Raw genomic sequence first — 22,469 nt, forward strand, 5'->3', positions numbered from 1 at the left:
CCTAATTTGCATAGTCGAACCAAGGTAAGCTGTGAATCCTAAGCAACCAACGTACATATCTGTGCCCTTCGCAACGCCGGATCCTGGACCCCTCTGTATGAATATTTATAAGTATTGATATCTGCTGATTGATATCTGGCGCCCTGAACTTTACATGTTGACATTTAAGAAGCACAAAGCTACCTAAATTAGACTACCTTATCATTGTCTTGTTTTGATTGTGCTCGTTATCAACACCCCAACATTTCAATACCTCTTCATCCATCACATGAGCGTAATACAACATGAACGAGAAGCAAACTCCTGACCTCAAGAGCGTGACGCCTGCTCCTGACCTCGAGAGCGCGAAACCTGCTCCTTCTCAAGCTTCACCCGAAAAGAAGCCAAATTGCAATCATTGCAATCTCGGCTCATGGATCTTCCTCGTGCTAATTATATACGCATTCTTGCACCAAAGCTCTCCATCTCCAGAAGCTACTTCTCACTCCCGCCCAGAGTCTATTGAGCAGAGCATTGAGCAGAGCATTGAGCAGAGCATTGAGCAGAGGGTTGAGAAGATCCTTTCGGAAACTCCCTTGATAGGTAGATCAAATTCCATACTTTAATTACCTAGTTTACTTGTCAGACATAACTAATACTTTCTAAGATGGACACAATGACTTGGCTATCTTCATCCGTTCCATGTACAATAACCATATCTACAATGAGAACTTCTCAAGGCCGTTTGAAGAGGGCGGACTCCCAATGCATGTCGACCTGCCCAGGTTGAGGGAAGGCCATAATGGAGGTGCCTTCTGGAGTGTCTTCACGCCATGCCCTGCTAATGGCACGGACTACTCGGATGAAAACTATGCCTCTAGTTAGTGTTCAAGTTTTTTGCCCGCCGACTTCTTCAGCTACGTACTAACAGCAACAATGAGGTGTCCAACTGACCCTCCAGCAAATCGATCTTATGACCCGGCTACAGAACGCCTATCCCGAGGACTTCTCCGGCATCCCAATAGACTCTAAGTCCGCCGTGGCAGCATGGGAGAAGGGCAAGCTCATCTCGCCTCTGGGAATCGAGGGTCTTCATCAGATTGGTAACTCGGTAGCCAACTTACGGCGATTCTACGCGCTGGGCGTCCGCTACGCTACCTTGACGCACAACTGTGGAAACATATTTGCTGATGCGGCTCTCTGGGAGAACCCCTTCCGCAAAGCTCCTCCGGTGTGGAATGGTGTTTCGCCCAAGGGCAGACAGCTGATCAATGAGATGAACCGTATCGGCATGCTGGTCGATCTGTCTCACGTCAGCGCCGATACCATGAGAGACGTCCTCGGCGGCCGCAAAGAATGGGCGGGCAGCAAAGCTCCCGTCATGTTTAGCCACAGCTCTGCCTACGCCATTTGCCCGCACCCGCGTAACGTCCCAGATGACGTACTCCGTCTCGTCAAGAAGAAGAACTCAATTGTCATGGGTACATATTCCCCCCTGATCAGACCTTCGATTTGACTGACTTCTTGCTAACAACCATTGTAGTAAACTTCTCACCGGATTTCATCAGCTGTATCGACAAAGGCGCCGAGAGCGGCGTTCCCGAGTTCTACCCTGACAACAGCACCCTTTCGCAGGTAGTTAGTCATATTACCTATATCGGCAATCTGATAGGGTACGACCACGTCGGCTTGGGAAGCGACTTCGATGGTATCTCGTCTACTCCCGAGGGCTTGGCCGACGTATCTAAGTATCCGGATCTTGTTGCGGAGCTGCTCCGGCGAGGAGTTTCGGACGAAGACGCCGCTAAAGTCGTAGGCGGAAACATACTGCGCGTCTGGGGTGATGTCGAGAAGGTAGCTGCGAAATTGCAGGCAAAGTGGGAGCCGGTATTGGAAGATGATTTAGGTCGCTTGTTTGAATAAAGGGGATGTGTAACGTACCTAGGTATATAGCTTTTTGGTTATACCAAGCCATTGACAATCTATCATATACATATAGCTGCCGTCTGTGAGTCTTTTTTAGGTAGCTAATGCAATACAGATATTCAAAATGAGAATTGTTTAGCTCATATATGACGCCCTCAAGGAGGTTCTTTTATTCCTCTTGAAATGGAATATTTACACTTAAATATACAAGGGAACAATCCCTCTAGACTATGTACTGGAATAGGTCGTGTCGTTGGAAGGCGACCGGAAAATGTTTCGTAAACCCTTCACAAACGCCTTTCCACGGCATCTCATTTCCAATGGGGCCAAACATTCTATAACGCACTCTATTCCTGCAGTCACCACGCGAAGCACAACTGCAAATAATTTCTTTCTTTCTCCTTCTCCTTCTCCTTCTCCCGCCTTCCCTTCCACCCCTTTTAAATCTAAATCTTGGAGTACGTGCCGCCTCTCTCGAGGGTGTTGAGCTTCTTGGCGGTCTCGATCTGGGTCCTGGTGCGCTGTCCGCGGACGGGCAGGCCCATGGCGTGCCTACGTCCCCTGATGGTGCCCATGTCTCGCAGGCGCTTGATGTTGTCCTGGACGATCCTGCGGGCGTCGTTCTCGAGCGTCATCGTCGACAGCTCCGCCGTCAGCGCGGTGATCGTCTTCGGCGGCACCGTCTCCAGCCGCGCCAGCGGGTGGATCGTGTACTTGGCCATGATCCGCGCCGCCAGCTGCGGCCCCAGGCCGTAGAAACTCTCCAGGGCTTTCTGTGAAGGGTGGTTCGGTCGTTAGGACTTGCTTGCTTGCTTTTTTTTTCTTTTTTTTTTCTTTCTCTCTTTGCGTCGTGGAGCTGTGTGAGTGGTTCAGGTCGGTTCGGAGAGACTTACCCTGACGAGTTTCTTCTCGTGGAAGCTTACTCCCATTATGATCGCCTGGGGATTTTTTTAGTTAGTACTAATGTAAATCCAAAAAGGAAAAAAAAAAACAACAACAGTAATTTCGAAAAGCTCACGGGCATCTTGAGTAAATTTTCCACGGGTCCTCTACTAGATACGGTCGTTTGGACTATTTCCCCCCTCCAAGTTTGCGACGGGCAAGTAAGTATAAGACTTCTTTCTACCAATTGCGCATAATTGGGTTTAGATCGTATCGTTCGGTCAGTGGTTCATTAGCTAATCGTGAATTTTAAGAAGTTGGCGGGCACTTTAGATCGCATTACATAGTACTGCCTATGTACTCCGCTAGATAAGCTGATAGTATTCTAACCGTAACTGGCGCTGTTTAGCGTTACCTAGGTACATACCTTAGTGGACCCCCGCATTCCAACCGCTGCAGACTTGTTAGGCTTGTTCTTTCTTACATAGAGGTAGGTTGGTACCTAAGAGTGTTCCTGTTTCGGCGGTTCAGGGGTCTAGACGGGTTACAGACAACTTTAGCACTGAAACGTCGCCTTTTAATTGAAGCTTCTGTGTCCTTTCCGATCCTCCCCTTCCCATCTTCTCGTCTTTGAAATAGTGCCACCTTTCTCCTAGGTTAGGGCATTTTTACTACTTATCCCCCTTCCAATTGATCTCTTTTCATCTGCCTGACATCTGCCTGACTGGTTTTGGCAGCCTCTGTATTCACCATGTTCAACCTCCGCCGACTTCTCGCCAGCGCCCTGCTGCTGGTGGGCGTAAGCGTTATCTGTTTCTCCCAGACCGCGGCCGCCACCAAGGGACCTAAGATCACCCACAAGGTCTACTTCGATATCACGCACGGCGATGAGCCTCTAGGCCGAATTGTCATGGGTCTCTACGGCAAGACCGTCCCCAAGACTACCGAGAACTTCCGAGCCCTTGCTACCGGCGAGAAGGGCTTCGGCTACGAGGGATCTACTTTCCACCGTGTTATCAAGCAGTTCATGATCCAAGGAGGTGACTTCACCAAAGGTGACGGCACTGGTGGCAAGTCGAGTAAGTAGCAACGACATGGTTCAATGAGGTAATGAAAAACCATGCTGACTGTTCGGTGTCTACTAGTCTATGGCGAAAAGTTCCCCGACGAGAACTTCAAGCTGAAGCACTCCAAGCCGGGTCTCCTCTCTATGGCGAACGCTGGCAAGGACACCAACGGTTCTCAGTTCTTCATCACCACCGTTATCACCTCGTAGGTCATCCTTTTTTTTTAAAAAAAAAAACAAAAAAAACAATAACCATATGTAAATATAATTGTATGATAAACTAACAGCAGACTAGGTGGCTGGATGGCCGACACGTTGTATTCGGTGAGGTGTTGGAGGGCATGGACGTTGTCAAGAAGATCGAGAACGTCCAGACCAAGCCCGGCGACAAGCCGGAGAAGGAAGTGAAGATTGCCAAGAGCGGAGAGCTCGAGGTGCCGCCTGAAGGTATCCACGTTGAGCTATAAAAAAAGAGCACACACCACACACACACACACATACACATATATACAAGTCCTAAATCACCGTATTTCGTCCCGCCTACCTGCCTCGATCCGTTTTCTTACTGATGCGTCTTACCACCCGGTTTCCAGGTAATGAAGGAGAATCCGAATGGGCCTCGGGACACTCAGCCGAACAGGAACACGCCGTAGCTGACGACACCGCCAATGTCTCCGCCGGATGGTCCATTTTTCAAAAGGCCCTTATTTTCGGTGTTATTCTCGCTGCAATCGCTTTCTATATCCGTCTCTCGAAGAGAAACAGCCGAGACAACGTTGCTTACGAGAAGGTGATAGCTTAGACATGTGTGTGGATGTTGATTTACTTTTTTTCAAATAAAAGTATATGGCATATCTAATCAAAAAAAATGATCTTACTCTAATTAGTTGTGATTGTTGTTATTAGAGACCTGTTAGATGTCGTTGGTGTTGTTGCCTCTATCACGTGTGACTTGTATAAGAGTAAAAAAAAACGCCGTTAAATTTTATTTGCGCCTGGGTAAATTTCTAGGTCATTAGGAACTTTTTAAGAAAACTACCTTAAAAATTCTTATCGCACGGTTATAACTATCTCAAACTACTTTCTATTTGTATTTGCCCAAGATGAAAGTCCTCAGCCTGAATTTCCTGACCTGCGCGGTCAAGGCGTGCAAGAGCTCGTCGAATTCGTATCCCCTCCATCCCAAGGACGCCGAGCTGGTGCAGGACGATATCGAGGTGAACGCTCAGCTGCTGCTCAATTTACTGCCCCGCATCGACTGGACGGCTTTGTCTACGACGGCCGCGGAGGTATGTTGCTTTTTATTAACTGCCTATACCTATATTATATTATATTTCGTGTTTCCTTGATTTTTTGGTTTTTTTTTTGTCATTTTAATATGCCACACTTATAATGGATATCGAAATGAAGCGCCGTGAATTTTTTTTGTTTGAATTCTAAGGAAAAAGAAGAAGAAAAAAAGAGAACTAAAAAATTTCTCCCAGCTCGGCTTCCCAGCCCTACCGCCGCAGGCGCCCTCGGTAGAGGAGCTGCAGGGCGACGAGAAGAAGTTGAAGGACCTGCACAACCTGCTCGTGGAGACGCAGATCATGGAGGGCAAGCTGGTCTGCGCCAACTGCGGCCACGAGTACGCCGTGCGCGAGGGCATTGCCAATTTCCTCCTGCCGAGCCATTTGGTCTGAACGGCACGGCACGGAACAGGAATAGATAGGATGTTAGTTGGCGTCTGCTAGGAGAAAAAGCAAAAAAAAGAAACAACACTCGGGGACTGATTTATGCTGCTACTGCTACTGTTGCTATTCAGAAACCCGCACTACTACGAGCATTAGAAAGGCTTGGTCTGACGTTCTGGAGTTAAGCTGAGGCGGAAAAAAAAGGCTCTATGAAGAGACCTACTGTAGACACGGCGCGGAGAAGAGGAATGGTCGAGAATAGGGGAAAAAAGAGGACAAAAAGAAAAGAAAGCCGTTGTCAGTTTCTAACTGCATATACCTATATCTACACTACTACAAAGTCTCTCCATGAAGGATGGTTAATGTATGCCTTTCGCTCTCATAGTGAATGAAGTCTTGACTATCTAGACAGGACTTTCTCTCGTTTGATGCTATACCCGTTAACCCGGACTCCGATTAACCCAAATAGTAATAATTCGTACACACTGCTCAAATTCAACAACACGCCGTCTTTCTTGATACATGCTCCCGCCGAAAGACCAGTAGTTACTATATTATACCAATCTCTCGTCCTTCCGTCTACTGCTTCTTCTGCGCGGAAGGTCCCATCTCCTTGTCGAACGCGCCGTAGGGGATCTCCAGGCTGGCGACTGCGGCAATGCCGACGTAGAGAATCGATAGGAGGATTGTTAGAGAGACGAGAGCTGTGAAGATGCCTGCGTGTTGGTTGGTTAGTATAAGAGCCTTTTCAAGGATTTATCCGCAAAAGGATAACTTGGGAACTGACCTGTGGAAAAATACTGGTACTTCTCAAATAGAGGGCGGTTGTCAGTACGGTTAGGAGCCCTCCGATGAATAGAGTGCACGTCTCTCTTCAGTTCCGAGGGCACGCCGTCCTGGAACGTCGCCGTGTAGGTCCGCGGAGACTCCTTTCGCGGGGTGCCGGCGAAGATGACCGTATAAGAACCATCGTGATCGAATTGATCGAGTACCATGCTAAGCTCGTCGTCTATATCTCAAATCAGCTATCACATCCACCTGGAATATACTTGGATAAATAAATAAATAAACATACCGTTGGTCCACATCATGCCGAAGTCGTCGTCGGATCGCAAGGGGTCCATCTCGAGTTGTTCGATCAATGGCTTTCTCCCCTCGCAGGACTTCCTGACGAACGCGGCTATGTCGTCCGTGTGCAACTCGCCAACGACCTCGGGCACCGAGTAGCGGCTCTGGGCTTTGTCATGGTAGCGAAGGAGATTCGGTACGGCCTTCTTGACCAAGTTGGCCTTGTTGAGGTTCGGCTGCGAAACGATGAGGTACCTATCCGTCGGGCAGGTCTTGAGAAGCTGCTGGACGGTCGCGAGGACATTGGTATTGGATTTTATTAATTCTTGGTTGGTTGGCACATCCAGACTATCATTTGGCACACGCGATTAGCTACGGTCGTCATGTAATGCGTATGCGAGGTCAAGGGATCAAATCATCCAGAGAGCGTGTGTTATAACCAACGTACCTAGCACTCGAGAACATGACGATAGGAGACGAGTCGGAGAATGCGTGCGCGGAAGCGCAGCATGCCGCCAGCACTGCGGCAGTCTGGGAGATACGCATCGTGATATGGGGAAGCTGCTTGCTTGCGGGAATGCTTGATGGGTTGTACGGTTGAAGTAAGATGAGGCTTGAGCTCGGAAGGCTGAACCTACATGTAGCTCAAGTGCTCTGTGGAAAGTTGACGTTTGACCTGTTTTAGAGAACGCGGCATGTTCCGGCTTATTAAATTCCGCGTTGCAGGCGCAGATTACAGCGTCATTTGAGAGGCTTGGAGGCTTGGAGGCTTGGGGGGCTTCTGCATCAGTCCCTGAATGCGCTGAAAGTTTAGCAGGTTGGCCGCCAATATGCAAGGCGGGGCCAATAGATAGGTACCAGGTACCTGGACGCAACGGTTCAAATCGCTAAAATTTATTATCACAGTGGCGCCGAACTACAATTGATTAACCTCTTCGACTTGAATATTTCCCAAGCCTTTACATCCAGAAGCTTCTGCTTGACACTAATTAAAACTGGACTTTTTACTGTCTATCGTTGGATTATTTGTTTCATTTTTTTTTTCTTTACTTATACCCCGAACATAATGTTTGCGCGTCCCCGACCGAAGAAGGGCTTACTTGTGCCGCCGCCGAAAAAACGCAAGGCCCAGCATTCGATCGAAGAGATCAAGTTCGATAACGATGCTCGCGCCGATTACCTCACTGGCTTCCATAAGCGCAAGTTGCAAAGGATAAAGAATGCGCAGGAACAAGCTGCCCAAAGAGCTAGACAGGAAAAGATTGAGTTGAGAAAGCAGGCATGTAGAGTGTATTCGTTACGAAGATCAGAAATACTAGTTTGCTAATACGAATCGTGTCTATAGTTACGTGAAGATCGAAAGAGAGAAGTCGAAGAGCATGTCCAAAATGTCAATGCAATCCTAAAGCAAGCCCAAGAGGCAGGTTACATAGGCGGAGAAGGAGAAGAAGAAGCCTCGGACGATGAAGCAGATGAATGGGGAGGATTTAAGGATACGCCAGCACTTGAACCTGTGGATCACGAGGAAGAATATATCGACGAAGAACGATACACTACGGTCACAGTTGAGTCGGTTAGTGTATCTAAGGATGGATTATCGAGCATTAAACCGGAGGAAGACTCGAGTGGGGAGGATCAAGAAACAGCCAAGCCAGATTCGAAGAATGCTCCTCCAGGAACTAAGGAGAAAGCAAATCCGCCCAAGAAGAAGAAACATAAATTCAGATACGAGTCTAAGGCGGAAAGGCAACTGAATCAGAGGAAACAGAAAGCAGCCAAGAGTAGAAGGAAACCAAGTTAATTGATTAGCGCATTCTCTATCCGTCTCGCGGGCTCTGCTGCTGCAAATACCAACATAAAACGTCCACCAAATAAACATGCCCTAAAACTCGACTTCTCTTCAACTACCACCGCAACGTCTCCGCCACTCTCAAAAATTGTCGGTAAGGTCGGTCGATCAAGCAGGTGCTCGCCGTGTAAGCTGACATAGTGCCAGTGCTGGTAAGAAAAGGAAATCCTCGGCCTCTAAGGCACAGCCTCGACGTCTCGCGACACCGGTTTCGACGCACGCAATACCGCCCTAAATCTAGATGTTGCTGATTTCGGCCTGGAGGTCCTCCAACTCCTTCTGGAGAGCCTGGTACTTCTTGGACATCTCCTCGTACTTCTGTTCCCACTGGTCCCGCTCGTTCTCCAACGCCTGTACCTTGCGCTCAAAATGGCCGGCTTTTACGTCAGTTTGGCGGAGCCTATAGTTTGTGACTGTTAGAAACCCATATAACTCCCAGGATAGCTTGGGTATAGCTTATAAGATCTAGACTTACTTCTCATTTGTCTCACGGAGGGTCTTGTCTGCCTCCTCGGCTTCTTCCTCAAGCAGCTGGAGTCTTCGTTGCAGGGTTTCGTTGTGCGTACCATGTTGCAAGCCCTCATCGGCCGTCTTCTTTAGCTCCTTAATGGTGGTATCGAGCTTCTCGTTCTCGGTTTCGAGAAGACCGTTCTTGTGGGAGAGCGAGGTGATCTCTTGCTCCTTGGCGAGGTTTTCCTGCTCGAGAGCCTTGACCTTGGTCTGCAACTCCTCGACTTTGGCAGCGGATTCGTCAGCCTCCAGACGGAGCTGGTTCATTCTCTTTTATTTTTAAAGACACGTGTTAACATCATCACAATAAATCCACGTTTTACCTAGACAAATAAAAATATGCTTCGCAAGACTGCGTTGCTAAGCTTTGTATTTTGGTGTTGAGAACCGCTTTGATATCGCGCTCTTCTTCGATGGTGGGGTAAAGGGGGAAATCTGAGCAGATGAAGCAACTTACCTCTCGGATGCGGTCCGCCATTTTGGTGATACTTTGGTTAGAAGGAAAGTTTAAAGGGAAAGGACAAAAAAGGCCAAAAGTCAACTAAATAAACTGGTGAAGCAGGTTTGGTGGTGCTAGATTAGTTAGGAGTTGGGCAACGAAGGCAGAGACTCCGAAGACTTGAAGGAGAATTAAGGGAAAGGAGCTCGTTGAATAATTGATCAACCAGGACTAGATTGAATGGAGAGTCGTGGAATTTCATATGGCGAGTGGGTTGGTACTAGATTGCCCCGCCTTCCCTTATTGCCCTTGTGCCCTTGGAAAGTAGGGTGGATGGAAAGTGACAGATAGGGGATAGAGGGACCCGTCTCATGATATGTTTTGGCCGCACAGTGCCGTCAGCTTTGTCACATGTGGGTCCACCCCCCTATTGATTCCCTAATATTCACTGAGCGAGGTACCGTATGTATTTATCAAACCCCGCACGGTCCTAAGTTGCAACTTACTATGGTACAAAGACTGGAATGGAAGGGGGCCTATGTAACTAAGTATCTGATCTCGTTGCCCTGACAACCGCCCATTCCACCCAAATAAAGTTAGAAAATAACATTCAAACCCGTTCCCTTCAGAAATGAGGACAAGGCGAACAATGGATCCATTTCATTAAAACTTGCCCACCGCCGAATGCTACTCTTCAAATTCACATTACGCTACGAACCATTCAATTTTGTCAGATTGCTGGAGCAGAAAAGTCTGTGCTGATGGGGAGTTGGTTCTCCTCAACAATATAGGCGTAACGTAAACATACAGCAATTACGACACCGTATCCTACTCCACGAGCAACCGTATTGTAAGTACCTGCCTAAGGTATCTTAATTACCGCTTATTTCATCAATCAAATCTGCGATCTTCCCACGATGTTAGCTGCTCGAGATCAAGAGAACTTGGCCTTCAGCCACCAGAATGGTGCTGCCCTTAAGCAACAACAAGGTCAAGTAAAGCGTCAGCTCCAGCCAAAGACTCCCGGTGGAAGATATGCGAACACACCTATCAAAGTACCTTTGAACGACGAAAATGGGGCGGGCGGTGCCAAGAGCATCCTCGGCGGCAAGTCGAGAGGCAATGAGAACGCGCTCACATCCAAAGGGGGAAAAAGTGTGAATAAGTCTAACCTTGCTACTCCGGCAGGTATGTTCTCCATTGTTGCATAGCTTGGAAACTCGGTATTAACAGAATGTGTAGGACCGCGCAGCAGAGCGGTTTTGGGTGACAAGACTACCAACGCAAAGGCGAAGGGCTCGCAGACAATTAATGCGAAGGGTGCTACTCGCGAACTAGAAAAGTCCCAGGGCAAGGCGCCTGGAACTAGTCGGCCAAAGCAGAAGCAACCACAAGCCGAACTACAGAAGCTGGTAGTTCACGCTGAAGAGACGGATCCGCTAAGTGAGGAGGAAATTGAATATTGTCCTCCTAAACCAAAGGATCTCCCTTACGAATCTGACGTGTTTCCCGATGGTGCCCTTAAGTTCGATGCCTTGAAGCCAGAGAACTTGTTTAAGGGTTTTTATGATTATTACTACAACCCTGTCGATGAGAATGGCGTCTCGCTTGCCGACAAGGAGTTGGAGGAGAGAAACCGAAAGGCTATGGAGGAATGCGACAGACGTATCCAGGAAGATATCGACAGCATTGAGTGGGGCATTCAAGAAGAACCGGAGACCACTAAGAAGGCCACCTCCATTCCGACTCGGGCACCCCTGGGCGTTAAGAGAACGGCGATGAACAGGGTGGCATCTACTATTCGAGCAAAGAAGGCCGCTGAAGCTCTATCGATGGACGATACGACCAAGTCGATGCAGCGAAAGGCAGCAAGGTCCGCGGAAGTTAGCAGAATCCCGGCTAAGAAGACTACATCCCTTCCCATACCGACCTTCAAGCGACAACCCGGCACTCAGCCGCAGGGACTCACCAAAAAATCATCTACGGAGATGGAGGCAAATTCACGGACGACAATTGGCTATAACAAGGGGCGATCTACCGCGTCGATACTTGCTCAGGGGACTACGAAGCTAGAGAGACCTCCGTCCAAGACCGGATTTACACGTTCTAACACCACGCTGTCAACCGAGTCTGATCGAACTATCACCCCGGCTCTATACACTCATACGCAAGCCGCAGTCGCCACCGAAGATCTGGAATGGAAGGAAAGAGTTCCGTTTCTCTCCATCTTCAACCCCGAGGATGATGACGACGACGACGATGACTGCGACCTCCTTGGGGGAAACACGCTCAAGGGCCCAGGCATGGACGAGGATGAAGACTTCGAGTTCAAACTTGCCGATTAGATGTTTTTTGTATCATCATTCACGTGGTAATCGGCGTTACAGTGGTTGCTGCTTCGAAAAGGAGTTTTTTTGTGTCTATTTGCGTGTTGTTCACGATTGACTTTAACGCATGCAGATGAAAGGACATTTATCTGCCAGTAACAACGAGGGCTTCTTGTATTGATAGATTATAAAAGCGGTTTGGTTATGGTATTCTTACCAAAGATAACCTGCACACTGTGTAATGAGGCCCCCTTTTAAAAAGTGAGAAAGAGAAAAAAAAACGACGGTCCTGGATTAATTCGCATTCAATGAGGGTTATAGGCTAGCTGAAGTTAAACGAATATAGTTATGATCTGCATTACCTTGCCGAACAAATATTGAGCTGGAAAATAACTTAAAAAGTCAGATGGAACTGTTTAAATGTCTTTTTTTGGTGTTTCCATTTTGGAGGCCTGACAAGTGGCTGAGCCACACGTCAGTTTGTCAGTTTTGATCATCTACAACATACCTCTTATGCTACCTGGCAATTGTGACGTGGAGGTTTGAATGACTGCTATATTCATTAACATGTGTATTGATGATATTCTTTAACTACCTAGGCCTAACTAGTGTTTGGCTATTGAGAATCCTCAGCAGAGCCCTTGCAGTCCCCTGAAAAGCAAAGATGCAGATGCATGAATCCCCTAGGTACCTGTTATCAGAATAGATATATACCATACATCAGGTGCGATCAGAAAACCACCTGAAGCGGGTGCCTGACTAGGTAATAAAGAGTTGCATCAGGTTCTGGATCCGACGGATAAAGCCGATTCGATTCGCTCTCGATGATAGTTAAGAATACATCCAGGTGAGAAACAACGAATAACAAACAAGTGGTGACGTTGTAATGCATAAGGGAGAAATATTGACTACCAATACAAAACTACGTGCACATATTTAATGAAGCCTAGAAAAACGCCACATGTAGGTACAAATGCCGCTAACAGATCATCAGGCCCCCAGGCTGCTGAGGCTGATCAGTTGAAGCTCAGGATAAAAACAGAAATTTTGCTTAAAAAAAAACTAAAACCTGTGGCACAGGCAGTGGCTACCATCCCCGGACTTGGCCCCATCCCTGAAATCAGAATCTGGCTTTGCTCATCAACCGCCAATTCAACTTTTCGGCATCAGCCTCTTCATTCTCCCATCTGCCGCCTACCCATTTTTCTACTCAGCCAGAGTCTTCACCTCGCCGGTGCAAATTTCATAAATACACCTTTTAAATCTATTTGCGACCGTATCGGGCTAGGTTTTAGTCAACCACCTTCCTTGATTCGCTTTCCACATCGTCAAGATCTAGATCGCTTGTCTGTTTTTTTATTTTTTGACGAGTCCACACGTCAGATCTCCGATCCTGTCGCGTGCGTGGAGGCAGGAGTTTCGCGTATCCTCCTCCTCCTCCTCCTCCTCCTTCTTCTAACACTTCCAACCACACCGACCACAAATATAATCAATTATTCAACCTCTTCTCGCATCGTCAATGAATGGTGTTTTCAAACATTTTCAGTTCGAGATATGATGGTCGGTGGATAGTCGAAGCCGCCAACTTCGACCCTCCGAATCATGGCTCCTAGCGCTGGTTATAAGGAGTTCTTTCCTAACGCTCCTCGAGCCGCCAGGGACAAGGCTAATGAACGGGAACGCGAGAAGTATTCGAAAACTTCAGAAGCTGTCGAAAGTGATCCCAAAACGGCAACGCCTGCTCACCGCGATGGCGCCAAGTACGATTTATCGCTGTCTGATGCCGCACATCCCCCGACAGATGATACCGAGTCCTTGCAAGGGGATATCCTCAACGGTGTTGGTTCCGCAAGCTCCCACGCGAGTACCGCCTCCTCTGTCTTTACCACATTCAATTCCTCCGCTCCCTTAGGTGCTTCTTCACGCTCATTCAACAGCAACTCTACTCCCACCACTATATCGGGCTCGCCCACAAATCCCCCACATATGCAAGCCGCGAAGCAGCGCACCTCCGCCATTCATAATACTAGCAGCAGATCTGATAGTGCGAATCCCACAATGGCCGCGGGGTCGTCCTCTAGTCTTCCCAGCGCCGTCAAGCGCCTCCCGGCTCGAGATCCTAACCTCACTGTCAAAGGAACCAAGTGCATACACGATCCCTCAACCGACAAGAGCTTGTCTTCGAGCGATAGGAAAACATTGAAACCCAAATATAAGAATATCGGCCTGGTACGTATAATATATTATATGGATAGAGGGGGGGCGTCATCTGCTTCGCGTGAGAACTCTGGCTAATACACTGAATAGGAAGATGACGCCCCCCCTCCGGACCCTCGTCTATCTAAGGGTAGCTGGCTCGACTACATCAACGTCGACTTCCACCTGCCTAAGGCGAGACTACGCCAAACTCCCTATAATCTCAAGCCGTATCCATATGACCCTGCCACCTCCATCGGCCCTGGGCCACCCACCCAGATCGTCGTTAGCGGATTTAATCCCTTGATCTCCTTCTCCAAAGTCGTAACCATTTTTGCCTCGTTTGGCGATATCGCTGAGAGTAGCAATAAGATGCACCCTCACACAGGTAGTTTTTTGGGTTTCGCAACTTTTCGATACCGAGACTCTAAGCAGCCAAGACGACCTCCCATCTCGGCCGTCGATGCCGCAAGGAGAGCTGCTAGGGCCATGAACGGGAAGAAAATCGAAGCGAACTATGTAAAAGTAGAATTCGATCGGGACGGCAAGAAAAGCAGAGTCATGCTCGAAACTGTCCTTAAGAAGGATCAAGCCGAAGCAAAGCGTGCAGCCGCTACGCCGCCCGTACCTACGGGTCCAAAACTAATGCCCTCCGAGCTGCTCAGCCGAGCGCCTCCTGCTGCTCCGAGAGGCCCTGCCGCTGAACGACAACGACCGTCGCTAGGAGGAGCAGAGCCGGCCTGGGCGCCCCCAACAAAACCTAAGGCGTTTTCCATGTTGGTCGATATGCAATCCGTTCCGGCTACCCTTAAAGGCGAACCATACGTATTCGTCCCTGACTCAAGCGTTCCGGTGATGGTCACAACAATACCACACATGAAGAAGCGCCTGAAGTCGTTCCAATTCGAGGATATACGAGCCGATCGCACTGGTTACTACATCATCTTCCCCAATACTACATTCGGTCGCGATGAGGCCTATAGGTGCTTTAGGTCGGCAGATGGTAGCGCCTTCTTCACCTACACAATGGCAATGAAGCTTCATGGGGTTACTTCAACAGGGCCTGCCAGCTCTGCAGAATCTCTGCGAAGAAGTGAGCCAGATAGAAGACCACTAGTAGATATCCGAAACAGAGACGACCACCAATACAGGCCGCGAGACGAGCGACGTCGCGACGAAGAAGCAGTTTTGGAAGAAGAAAAGAAGCAAAGGGCGAAGAATTTTGATCCCGTACTTGAAGCTGTCGAAGTTGTCCGGCGTGAGATGAAAGAGCATCTGATTAGACACATTAGGACTAAAGTCGCTATACCTGCCTTATTTACATTTCTAGATCCCAACAATCACGTAGCTAAGAGGCGAAGGTTGAACCTCGAGGACCCCGCTGGTTCATCCCGACTCGCGGTTAACGTCGAAGAACGCGACGAGACTCCGATTAGTACCCCCAATTCTCGAGCCGACCCGATCGAACGCCGCACTGCCCGTCTCGATGTCACTGCTCTGCCTCGCATCAGAAAGGCTAAAGGCCAAGGTGCTGTGCAGCGAAACTATGGATTTACCGATCCCTTTGCGCGCAAGAGGGCATCCGTGGTGCACAATGCCTTCCGTTCTCTTCACCATCGACTGCAGCCTCCAGATAGCGACGAGGAGGCATCCGAAGATGAAACCGAGAATCGCGACTCCGTTGCGCGTGAGGTTGAAGAGTCGGACTCTCGCCCTCGTAGCCGTATGAGCACGGAGGACGATGTCTTCGAAGATGGTTTTGGTGATGAAGATTCCATGACGGATGCTAGTTTCCCTGTCAACGATGGCCCTATCAGAACGAAGAAGCGGAAGCTTGATTTACATATCGAGGCTGCTATCAAGCGGCAGAAGAAGTCGGACGAAGAGCTCTTTGGTGTTACTATCGATACGCTCGAGAATGAATTCCCGAGCCCGACGGACGACGTGCCTATGCCTGATGCTGAGGCTGGACATAATGATACCAAGCCTCCCGAAACGACGGAGCCGTCTACGCCGATTGAGAAGCCTGTTAAGGGGAGGAAGAAGGTGACCATAGCAAAGCCTAAGAAAAAGACTAAGAAGCAACTCTTCGAAGAGCGTGAGGCTATGAAGAAGAAACAACAAGAAGCATACGTTGAGGAAGCCTTGGAGCAGGCGAGCAAGGAAGAGACTCAAGAGCCTGAAGAACCGTCAGAAAAACCTGTGGTAGAAGAAGCAATAGAAAAACCAGTTGTCAAAGATGATCGGTTTTCTGATGCGGTGCTCCCAGCAATGGCCCTCCCAGACCCATTTACTTTGTCGGTCAAATCCATATCAAAGATTGAGCTCCAGCCTAAAGACTATCCTGATACTAGCAAGCTTAAGAAAAAATTCAAGGCTGCTGATATCGGCGATCCCAGACTCTGGGTATGGAGGCATAATCGCGTTCGGGAGCTCAACACTGAGGAGTCATCGTCTGATGAACCCATCACTATAGAGGGCTATTACGTGCCAAATCCCACCGGTTGCGCTCGTACCGAAGGTGTAAAGAAGATTCTCAACTCGGAGAAGTCTAAATATCTTCCTCATCATCTCAAGGTCCAGAAAGCAAGGGAAGAGCGACAGCTCCGCGCAGCCAAGAAAGACGGTAAGGATGCTGCGGCTGCGGCTGCAGAAGCAGCGAAGCTCGCAGCTGAGAAGTTGCTGGCAAAAGGTAACTCGAGAGCAAACCGCGTCAACAACCGCCGATTCGTTGCCGACCTTAACGACCAGAAGAGGACCCTAGGCCAGGACTCGGATGTTCTCAGATTCAACCAGTTGAAGAAACGGAAGAAGCCGGTTAAGTTCGCTCGATCCGCTATTCACAACTGGGGTCTCTACGCCATGGAGAATATCAACAAGGATGATATGATCATAGAGTACGTCGGGGAAGAGGTTCGACAGTCCATTTCTGAGATTCGGGAGAACCGTTATCTCAAGAGCGGTATTGGTAGCAGCTACCTCTTCCGTATCGACGACAGCACGGTAATTGATGCAACGAAGAAGGGTGGCATAGCACGTTTCATCAACCACAGCTGCATGCCGAATTGCACAGCCAAGATTATCAAGGTTGAAGGCAGTAAGAGGATTGTCATCTACGCCTTACGAGACATTGCTCAGAGTAAGTTTTATTTACGTATTGCTGCCGAAACCACAGAATAGTACTAACGCATATCTTTACAGATGAGGAATTGACATACGACTACAAGTTTGAGCGTGAGATCGGAAGCTTGGATCGTATACCTTGCCTCTGCGGAACGGCAGCTTGTAAAGGTTTCCTCAATTAGTGCCCCCCTAATGACTTTTTTCCGGTCCAATGTTGGAGCGGCGTATTTGTTAAACATTTGTCTGGCGTAAACGGTTTTTTTTTTTTCTCTCTTTTCACTGCATTTTGATACTCTTCTATCTCAAGACGGCACACTTCTAAACCCTCCCCGCCTTGATATATATGCATCTAAGGAGTAAGCTCTCGCCGAAAGGGCGCAATCAAAAAAGGGGTGTACAATAGTTGATTTTGTTTTCTTTCATCCAAAGGAGACAGAGGGGGTTCATCGGCGTTCTCTCGAGGCCTGTTTCTTTTCTCTTTCTTTCCCAAGCCTCTTTCTTCTTTTGCTTTTGGAAGTGGAACGGCACGGTATGACTGCATTACATGTGTGCGTGTGGCAGTGAACGTGGACTTATAGAAGCAACCAAAAACGGTATCCTATCTAAAGTAAACCGCCCATTCTATACCCAAATAGGGGTTGTTATTTTTCTGTTTTCTTGTACGACAGGAAGCTAGCTTGTTGGGTATAGGAGACCCTTCAACGGAAACGAGGATTATCAATGTACATAGAAACTCATCATCCTAGGTGGCCTCGACCCTCCCGGAAACAAAAGATGGGGATAATAATTGCATCATCGGCTTTATTCAACATGACTTTTCGAGAGAGCTCACACTCGGATACATACTGTGTACATACGCCCGCACGCACACTTGATTGCTCTGTATTGTAGCTACTGTAGCTGAATCGATTGCCTCTTCTTTTTTTTTTATCTACCTATAACGCCGTCCGGTATGCCGTAAAAGCTAGCCCCTTAATAATATCTAACGCCGAGACACCTGTAATTCTATGTAAAGACTTATTTATGTTCGCGCATGGCATGGCATGGCATGCATGTAATGCGTATTATATCCCATCTTATAAATTCCGATCGACTGACTACCAGGTAAGGAGGCTACTGAGGAGCACCGGGCAGTCTCTCGATCACGTACTTCCCCCGAGCGACGTTCATGATGGGGACACCGGGGATCTTGCGTATCCGGCGGCAGAGATCCTTGTCGTTGGTCGCGACGATGTACACGCGGTGTTTCCTGGGGGATGGAGTGTTAGCTTTCTTGTTCTCTCTCTCTTTCTCTCTCTCTCTTTTCTCTATCCTCCCCCTTTCCCATCTCTCCCCTCTCTCACATCTCCAACTCCGACTCCGACTCCGACTTTCGAACTACTCGGAGGCCAAGAAAAAAAAAAAAAAAAAAAAGAACTTACATGACCCGATCGACGATGCAATCGTCGGCATACACGCCCTTGTGATCGCACGGCAGCCTCTCCCAGCGCTCGTCGCGCGCGATCCTTAGGGCGATGCGGTACTTGGGGCCGAGCTTCTCGAGCTCGGCCATGACGCAGCTGGTGATGATGGGCGTGCACTTGGCGTACAGGCAGTCCATCATGGACTCGAGGAGCGGCAGCTTGCGCTGCACCGTGTGGCTGAGGAAGTTGGTGTCGACGAGCACGCTGTACGGCGGCACCAGCGCCTCGTTGTGCTGGAAGAAGAGCGACGACGGCAGCTGCGGGACTTCCCGCCGGGCGACGACGTCGGATCCGGAGGTGGTGGAGGTGGACGCTTTGGTCGCGGCGAGCTTGTCCGCTGCTTTCTTTTGGTTCTCTTGCAGGCGCGAGTCGCGGCGAGAGATTATGCGCTTGACCTGTGGTGGGGGAGGTTAGCTTTCGTGGTGATGTTGTTCGCATACTCTTAGTATGCGATGCGATGTGATGCGATGTGATGCGATGCGATGCGATGCTTATCGATAAGAGGTTTTCTATATGAGGAGGGTGGGATGAGAAGAGGAGGACGATGAGGACGAACCTGTGCGAACTTGCGCGTCTTCTTTGCGACACCCATGATGCTGCGTGTTTTTGAACAAAAGGACGAAGTCCTGTTGCGGAAGGCGAGGAATCCGGAGTTACGTCAAGCGAAGTGTCGCAGGGTTTGTGGCGGGATTGGATGCTTGGATGGATTGTTTCGTTATCGAAGATACCTACCTAGCAACGTAAAATCTGCCGCCTATGAAAATCTTGACCGCCCTGGAAGGTGGAATATCAGATTAGCCGTAAACCGTACGTTCTAGGTACCTACCTAAGGCCCTTGGCGTTCGAGCTTGGTCCATGCGCACGTTCCACAGCACGCATCGACGCAGGTGCAGGTGGTAAAACTTAAAAGTCGTGATATGTACCAGTACTTTGTCTCTCCCCCAGACTCCAGACCCAGCCCACTTTGACGATTTGCCTGTCTGTCGTCTTGTATTCTCTCCCCAGTTAAGAGATTTATGCAGGGCTGAGAAATAAATGTCTTACCATGCTCGCGTTTAGAGCGAAGAAGCCGCCGTGTGGAATTTGATACAACTTTACATTTGAAATGGAAAATGCCTAGGTAGGTAGCAATAGAGGCGTTAGATTCGATCAGGTGGCTAGATGAGTTTCGCTGCGGTGCGCCGTGCTACCAAGTCGCACAACGTTGGCTGCGGGCTTCCATATTCGCCGATGCGGTGCTTCGCGCGCATCATGTATCGTTACTTCGCTTCGTACTTACTCCAGCAAAACAAAAAAAGACCCCTATGTACGACACGATGGGGTTGGTCAGTGTTATTAGTGGTAAAGCCATCCCAGCAACTGCAAGCGCAGTACATATCCTATCTGGGTACCTAAGGTACTACTATAGTACAATACACTGCACCGTATACATGGTATATCCATAGCAAGATAGTACTAGTATAACGGTGTTAGTAGGTACTTATAAGGTACTAGTACCATACCTACCACCTATTAACCCATTTACGCGAGCGTCGAGCCTTCTTCATCTCGTCTCGTCTTTGCTCAATTTGGAACTTTTTTTTTTCAATCTTACATATTAGGTTTTGCATGGGCATAGCATGGGGCGGCCATTGGCGTGCCTGGCCATTGTTTTTTACTCATCCACTTATTACAACTCTCCTCCTTTTCTCGTTGGTCCCTTCATCCGTCCGTTGTCCACCAAAAACCCATCCCATCATTCTTAACTCTCGCCAAACATCAGCATACGAAAGAGGGTTGGAAGACTTGATAGGAAACAACGATAATGAAATACGCTTAAGCTTTTTTTTTTTAATCAACATTTTAACTTTTTTTCTTCGTCCGTCGTTTAAGTCTACATACATTCTTTTTTTTTGCTTATTATTAAACTCGCAAATCGTAACTTAAACCCTCATTCATCTCATAATCGGGGCTACCCTCTTTTTTCTTCCTTACCTTATTCGTAATTGAGTTCATGTTGGGACGAAATACGAAGAGACTTTCCCAGATTCATCGTGTTTTCGCTAAGCCACAATCAAATAGTCCCTCATCCCGCCTTACTCTATCCTCTCCCGTGCGCTCGCCATTGGCGCGTAACAACAATAAATAAACGAAACGAACCTCGAGAACCATCCCTTCGCTGTTAATCCAATTCTCGTCGCTCTCGTTTCGCAAACTCACCCATCATCATGCGCACAGAACTGTTTCTCGTCACTCTATTCGTCCTGCTCGCCCCCAACGTCATCGCTCAAGGGAACGGCGATGACGATAACAATAATGATACGACGAGCGACGTGACGATAAGTGCCACAGCTAGTCCTTCGTCAACTCCTACGCAAATACCGTCATCATTGGCAGCGGCGACGACTGAGGAGAAGACCACCGAGACTCCGACGGAAACGCCAAAGTCAAGGCCATCGTCAAGGGCAGTTTCATCCGCTGATAATCCACAACGTATTACCACCTCAACTTCATCCAACAGCGATGGGCCACTTCCTACTATCCCAGGCCAATATAGCTATCCCGCCCCTACCGTTCCTCCCACGCAGAACGCCCCGTTTATGCAGCCGTCAAAAGTGCCAGAGGGCACCGTGTTTATCGCCGTCGGAGCTATTCTAGGTGCTTTCGGAGCTGCCGTCTTGATATGGCGCGCCGTCGTCGCCTGTCTCCTGCACCGCTCGGTCAAGAAGGCGGCATTGGCTCAGCAACATGCCAACGACAAGGCCACATTCCCGCCCCAGCAGCCCCCGCCGTTCTACAAGTACACAGACCAGACATCCTCTGCTTCGCTTGGTAACGGTGGATCAGGCCGCGGCGTACGAAGGACAACACGAGGTCCTATCTCTTCGCAAACCCCAAGCCAGTCCAACCTCTTCTTCTCGCCCACCGCTCCTCCTACGACGGGCGGCGGCGGTGGTGGTGGCAGTAGCGGCGGCAACCGCGAATCCCGCTTCCTGCCCTCCGGTTTCTACGCTGCCGGCGCGGGCTCTCCGCAAGACCACGTCCATTCTATCAGCTTGACGAACCTGCGGCCCGATTCGCACGGCCACCCGCGCCCTCTCGGGTACTCTCCGCCCGATTCTCCCAGCCTGGCACCCCCTCCGAACCCGGTGCAACGCAACTTGAGCGCGAGCTCGCTAAACCTGAACCGCCCGCCCAGCGGACGGGCTCCCAGTACCTTCCTGGAGGATCTATTAGATGACCCGAAGAACCAATTCCCACCGCCTAGCCACAACCAGCACCCCCGGGGTTCATCGCAATCCCGGTATTAGTTTAGATACTCCGGCAGAAAGGCCTCTCCTTCATTTCAGCGGAGTCCGGAGAAAATAATAAAAAAGGGAAAGGCTTATGGTGTTTTGGGGGGATGCATTTACGAATTACTTCTTTTTCGACTGCCTTTTCTTGCACGCGGAGAGGAATATCCTTTTTTAAGAGAAAAACATTATTGTCATTCCAAGCGATGAGCCAAATCTGGGGGGGACGCCAGACCGGAACTTCCAACCAACCAGCCAATCTTAGCAAAAGCTGCGAGTGGGGCGAAGGGGAGAGGGAAGGGAGCGGTGAGAAGGAGAGAAGATGGAATATCCGCCCCGGGTTTACAGAAAACCCCCTCCGCGCCCCGGCTTGTTGCTTTGCCTGGTTTTGTTTTTTGTTGTAAAAAATTCAACGCATATACGTGCGCGTGCGTGTGTGTATAATGAGCATTAACCTAGAGAGTTTTGGGAGTTTTTAAGGCGAAAGGGTGGTGTCAACAATAACAACAGCAACAACAACATGAACAGCGGCATTATCATTACTGCTAGTTAGTTAGGTAGGTGGTGTTTACTATCACTATATCTATTACCTACTACGGTATAGGTAGCATATAGTATAGTACGGCGTTGTATAACTAGCATAGAATAACATAGCATAGCATGGTATAGTTAAGACTTGCTATAGTTATATATATA

At 48.9% G+C, this 22,469-nt stretch overlaps 12 protein-coding genes across 12 annotated transcripts; 8 read left to right on the top strand and 4 right to left on the bottom strand.

The window, feature by feature from the left end:
* Positions 1-523: 523 nt before the first annotated feature.
* On the top strand, positions 524-2,034 carry F4812DRAFT_426948 (renal dipeptidase family). The gene is made up of 4 exons (XM_047934054.1): positions 524-582; positions 647-859; positions 921-1,460; positions 1,523-2,034. Exons 2-4 carry the CDS (start codon positions 682-684, stop codon positions 1,900-1,902), a joined length of 1,098 nt encoding a protein of 365 aa, XP_047790782.1. The 5' UTR covers positions 524-582; positions 647-681; the 3' UTR covers positions 1,903-2,034.
* Positions 2,035-2,039: 5 nt separating this feature from the next.
* F4812DRAFT_426954 (ribosomal protein S13) lies at positions 2,040-3,206 on the bottom strand. Its single transcript, XM_047934055.1, has 2 exons — positions 2,799-3,206; positions 2,040-2,678 (listed from the first exon to the last, which is right to left on the bottom strand). The coding sequence occupies exons 1-2, from the start codon at positions 2,832-2,834 to the stop codon at positions 2,352-2,354; spliced, it is 363 nt and encodes a 120-aa protein (XP_047790783.1). The 5' UTR covers positions 2,835-3,206; the 3' UTR covers positions 2,040-2,351.
* A 66-nt stretch (positions 3,207-3,272) lies between these two features.
* Positions 3,273-4,736, top strand: F4812DRAFT_426955 (peptidyl-prolyl cis-trans isomerase-like protein B). Its single transcript, XM_047934056.1, has 4 exons — positions 3,273-3,866; positions 3,933-4,059; positions 4,149-4,300; positions 4,447-4,736. Exons 1-4 carry the CDS (start codon positions 3,539-3,541, stop codon positions 4,653-4,655), a joined length of 816 nt encoding a protein of 271 aa, XP_047790784.1. The 5' UTR covers positions 3,273-3,538; the 3' UTR covers positions 4,656-4,736.
* A 133-nt stretch (positions 4,737-4,869) lies between these two features.
* Positions 4,870-5,889, top strand: F4812DRAFT_426959 (trm112p-like protein). The gene is made up of 2 exons (XM_047934057.1): positions 4,870-5,142; positions 5,338-5,889. Exons 1-2 carry the CDS (start codon positions 4,957-4,959, stop codon positions 5,533-5,535), a joined length of 384 nt encoding a protein of 127 aa, XP_047790785.1. The 5' UTR covers positions 4,870-4,956; the 3' UTR covers positions 5,536-5,889.
* F4812DRAFT_426960 (BIG1-domain-containing protein) lies at positions 5,890-7,330 on the bottom strand. Its single transcript, XM_047934058.1, has 4 exons — positions 7,043-7,330; positions 6,602-6,942; positions 6,314-6,535; positions 5,890-6,242 (listed from the first exon to the last, which is right to left on the bottom strand). The coding sequence occupies exons 1-4, from the start codon at positions 7,138-7,140 to the stop codon at positions 6,106-6,108; spliced, it is 798 nt and encodes a 265-aa protein (XP_047790786.1). The 5' UTR covers positions 7,141-7,330; the 3' UTR covers positions 5,890-6,105.
* Positions 7,331-7,660: 330 nt separating this feature from the next.
* F4812DRAFT_458905 (nucleolar protein 12-domain-containing protein) lies at positions 7,661-8,395 on the top strand (the record flags this gene model as incomplete). Its single annotated transcript, XM_047937443.1, has 2 exons — positions 7,661-7,882; positions 7,940-8,395. 2 exons carry the CDS (start codon positions 7,661-7,663, stop codon positions 8,393-8,395), a joined length of 678 nt encoding a protein of 225 aa, XP_047790787.1.
* A 121-nt stretch (positions 8,396-8,516) lies between these two features.
* On the bottom strand, positions 8,517-9,254 carry F4812DRAFT_370237 (tropomyosin-1). The gene is made up of 2 exons (XM_047931916.1): positions 8,919-9,254; positions 8,517-8,843 (listed from the first exon to the last, which is right to left on the bottom strand). The coding sequence occupies exons 1-2, from the start codon at positions 9,218-9,220 to the stop codon at positions 8,681-8,683; spliced, it is 465 nt and encodes a 154-aa protein (XP_047790788.1). The 5' UTR covers positions 9,221-9,254; the 3' UTR covers positions 8,517-8,680.
* A 776-nt stretch (positions 9,255-10,030) lies between these two features.
* Positions 10,031-12,104, top strand: F4812DRAFT_426965 (uncharacterized protein). The gene is made up of 2 exons (XM_047934059.1): positions 10,031-10,580; positions 10,635-12,104. Exons 1-2 carry the CDS (start codon positions 10,310-10,312, stop codon positions 11,735-11,737), a joined length of 1,374 nt encoding a protein of 457 aa, XP_047790789.1. The 5' UTR covers positions 10,031-10,309; the 3' UTR covers positions 11,738-12,104.
* Positions 12,105-12,628: 524 nt separating this feature from the next.
* Positions 12,629-17,489, top strand: F4812DRAFT_370306 (histone H3-K4 methyltransferase Set1). Its single transcript, XM_047931917.1, has 3 exons — positions 12,629-13,948; positions 14,027-17,054; positions 17,117-17,489. Exons 1-3 carry the CDS (start codon positions 13,322-13,324, stop codon positions 17,218-17,220), a joined length of 3,759 nt encoding a protein of 1,252 aa, XP_047790790.1. The 5' UTR covers positions 12,629-13,321; the 3' UTR covers positions 17,221-17,489.
* A 376-nt stretch (positions 17,490-17,865) lies between these two features.
* On the bottom strand, positions 17,866-19,377 carry F4812DRAFT_370311 (Fcf1-domain-containing protein). Its single transcript, XM_047931918.1, has 3 exons — positions 19,058-19,377; positions 18,460-18,896; positions 17,866-18,287 (listed from the first exon to the last, which is right to left on the bottom strand). The coding sequence occupies exons 1-3, from the start codon at positions 19,091-19,093 to the stop codon at positions 18,152-18,154; spliced, it is 609 nt and encodes a 202-aa protein (XP_047790791.1). The 5' UTR covers positions 19,094-19,377; the 3' UTR covers positions 17,866-18,151.
* A 630-nt stretch (positions 19,378-20,007) lies between these two features.
* On the top strand, positions 20,008-20,346 carry F4812DRAFT_426969 (uncharacterized protein; the record flags this gene model as incomplete). The annotated part of the gene is made up of 1 exon (XM_047934060.1): positions 20,008-20,346. A coding segment is annotated over exon 1 (226 nt), but the record flags the coding sequence as incomplete, so codon positions are not given.
* Positions 20,342-22,117, top strand: F4812DRAFT_370336 (uncharacterized protein). The gene is made up of 2 exons (XM_047931919.1): positions 20,342-20,418; positions 20,563-22,117. The coding sequence occupies exon 2, from the start codon at positions 20,709-20,711 to the stop codon at positions 21,789-21,791; it is 1,083 nt and encodes a 360-aa protein (XP_047790793.1). The 5' UTR covers positions 20,342-20,418; positions 20,563-20,708; the 3' UTR covers positions 21,792-22,117.
* Positions 22,118-22,469: the final 352 nt, after the last annotated feature.

Source organism: Daldinia caldariorum (assembly GCF_022478825.1).
Source record: "Daldinia caldariorum strain CBS 122874 unplaced genomic scaffold F4812scaffold_7, whole genome shotgun sequence".
Lineage (NCBI taxonomy): Eukaryota > Fungi > Ascomycota > Sordariomycetes > Xylariales > Hypoxylaceae > Daldinia > Daldinia caldariorum.

Coding starts and splice junctions, on each gene's coding strand:
- F4812DRAFT_426948 (XM_047934054.1), top strand. CDS start 682: ATGTACAATAACCATATCTACAATGAGAACTTCTCAAGGCCGTTTGAA. Junction 860..920: donor GGATGAAAACTATGCCTCTA/GTTAGTGTTCAA, acceptor AGCAACAATGAG/GTGTCCAACTGACCCTCCAG. Junction 1,461..1,522: donor GAAGAACTCAATTGTCATGG/GTACATATTCCC, acceptor CAACCATTGTAG/TAAACTTCTCACCGGATTTC.
- F4812DRAFT_426954 (XM_047934055.1), bottom strand. CDS start 2,834: ATGGGAGTAAGCTTCCACGAGAAGAAACTCGTCAGG. Junction 2,679..2,798: donor ACGAGAAGAAACTCGTCAGG/GTAAGTCTCTCC, acceptor CACCCTTCACAG/AAAGCCCTGGAGAGTTTCTA.
- F4812DRAFT_426955 (XM_047934056.1), top strand. CDS start 3,539: ATGTTCAACCTCCGCCGACTTCTCGCCAGCGCCCTGCTGCTGGTGGGC. Junction 3,867..3,932: donor CGGCACTGGTGGCAAGTCGA/GTAAGTAGCAAC, acceptor GGTGTCTACTAG/TCTATGGCGAAAAGTTCCCC. Junction 4,060..4,148: donor ATCACCACCGTTATCACCTC/GTAGGTCATCCT, acceptor ACAGCAGACTAG/GTGGCTGGATGGCCGACACG.
- F4812DRAFT_426959 (XM_047934057.1), top strand. CDS start 4,957: ATGAAAGTCCTCAGCCTGAATTTCCTGACCTGCGCGGTCAAGGCGTGC. Junction 5,143..5,337: donor TGTCTACGACGGCCGCGGAG/GTATGTTGCTTT, acceptor AATTTCTCCCAG/CTCGGCTTCCCAGCCCTACC.
- F4812DRAFT_426960 (XM_047934058.1), bottom strand. CDS start 7,140: ATGCGTATCTCCCAGACTGCCGCAGTGCTGGCGGCATGCTGCGCTTCC. Junction 6,943..7,042: donor GTCATGTTCTCGAGTGCTAG/GTACGTTGGTTA, acceptor GCCAAATGATAG/TCTGGATGTGCCAACCAACC. Junction 6,536..6,601: donor CGGCATGATGTGGACCAACG/GTATGTTTATTT, acceptor TTTGAGATATAG/ACGACGAGCTTAGCATGGTA.
- F4812DRAFT_370237 (XM_047931916.1), bottom strand. CDS start 9,220: ATGAACCAGCTCCGTCTGGAGGCTGACGAATCCGCTGCCAAAGTCGAG. Junction 8,844..8,918: donor CTCCGTGAGACAAATGAGAA/GTAAGTCTAGAT, acceptor CACAAACTATAG/GCTCCGCCAAACTGACGTAA.
- F4812DRAFT_426965 (XM_047934059.1), top strand. CDS start 10,310: ATGTTAGCTGCTCGAGATCAAGAGAACTTGGCCTTCAGCCACCAGAAT. Junction 10,581..10,634: donor TAACCTTGCTACTCCGGCAG/GTATGTTCTCCA, acceptor CAGAATGTGTAG/GACCGCGCAGCAGAGCGGTT.
- F4812DRAFT_370306 (XM_047931917.1), top strand. CDS start 13,322: ATGGCTCCTAGCGCTGGTTATAAGGAGTTCTTTCCTAACGCTCCTCGA. Junction 13,949..14,026: donor AATATAAGAATATCGGCCTG/GTACGTATAATA, acceptor TACACTGAATAG/GAAGATGACGCCCCCCCTCC. Junction 17,055..17,116: donor CTTACGAGACATTGCTCAGA/GTAAGTTTTATT, acceptor ATATCTTTACAG/ATGAGGAATTGACATACGAC.
- F4812DRAFT_370311 (XM_047931918.1), bottom strand. CDS start 19,093: ATGGGTGTCGCAAAGAAGACGCGCAAGTTCGCACAG. Junction 18,897..19,057: donor AGACGCGCAAGTTCGCACAG/GTTCGTCCTCAT, acceptor CCCCCACCACAG/GTCAAGCGCATAATCTCTCG. Junction 18,288..18,459: donor TGCATCGTCGATCGGGTCAT/GTAAGTTCTTTT, acceptor TCCATCCCCCAG/GAAACACCGCGTGTACATCG.
- F4812DRAFT_370336 (XM_047931919.1), top strand. CDS start 20,709: ATGCGCACAGAACTGTTTCTCGTCACTCTATTCGTCCTGCTCGCCCCC.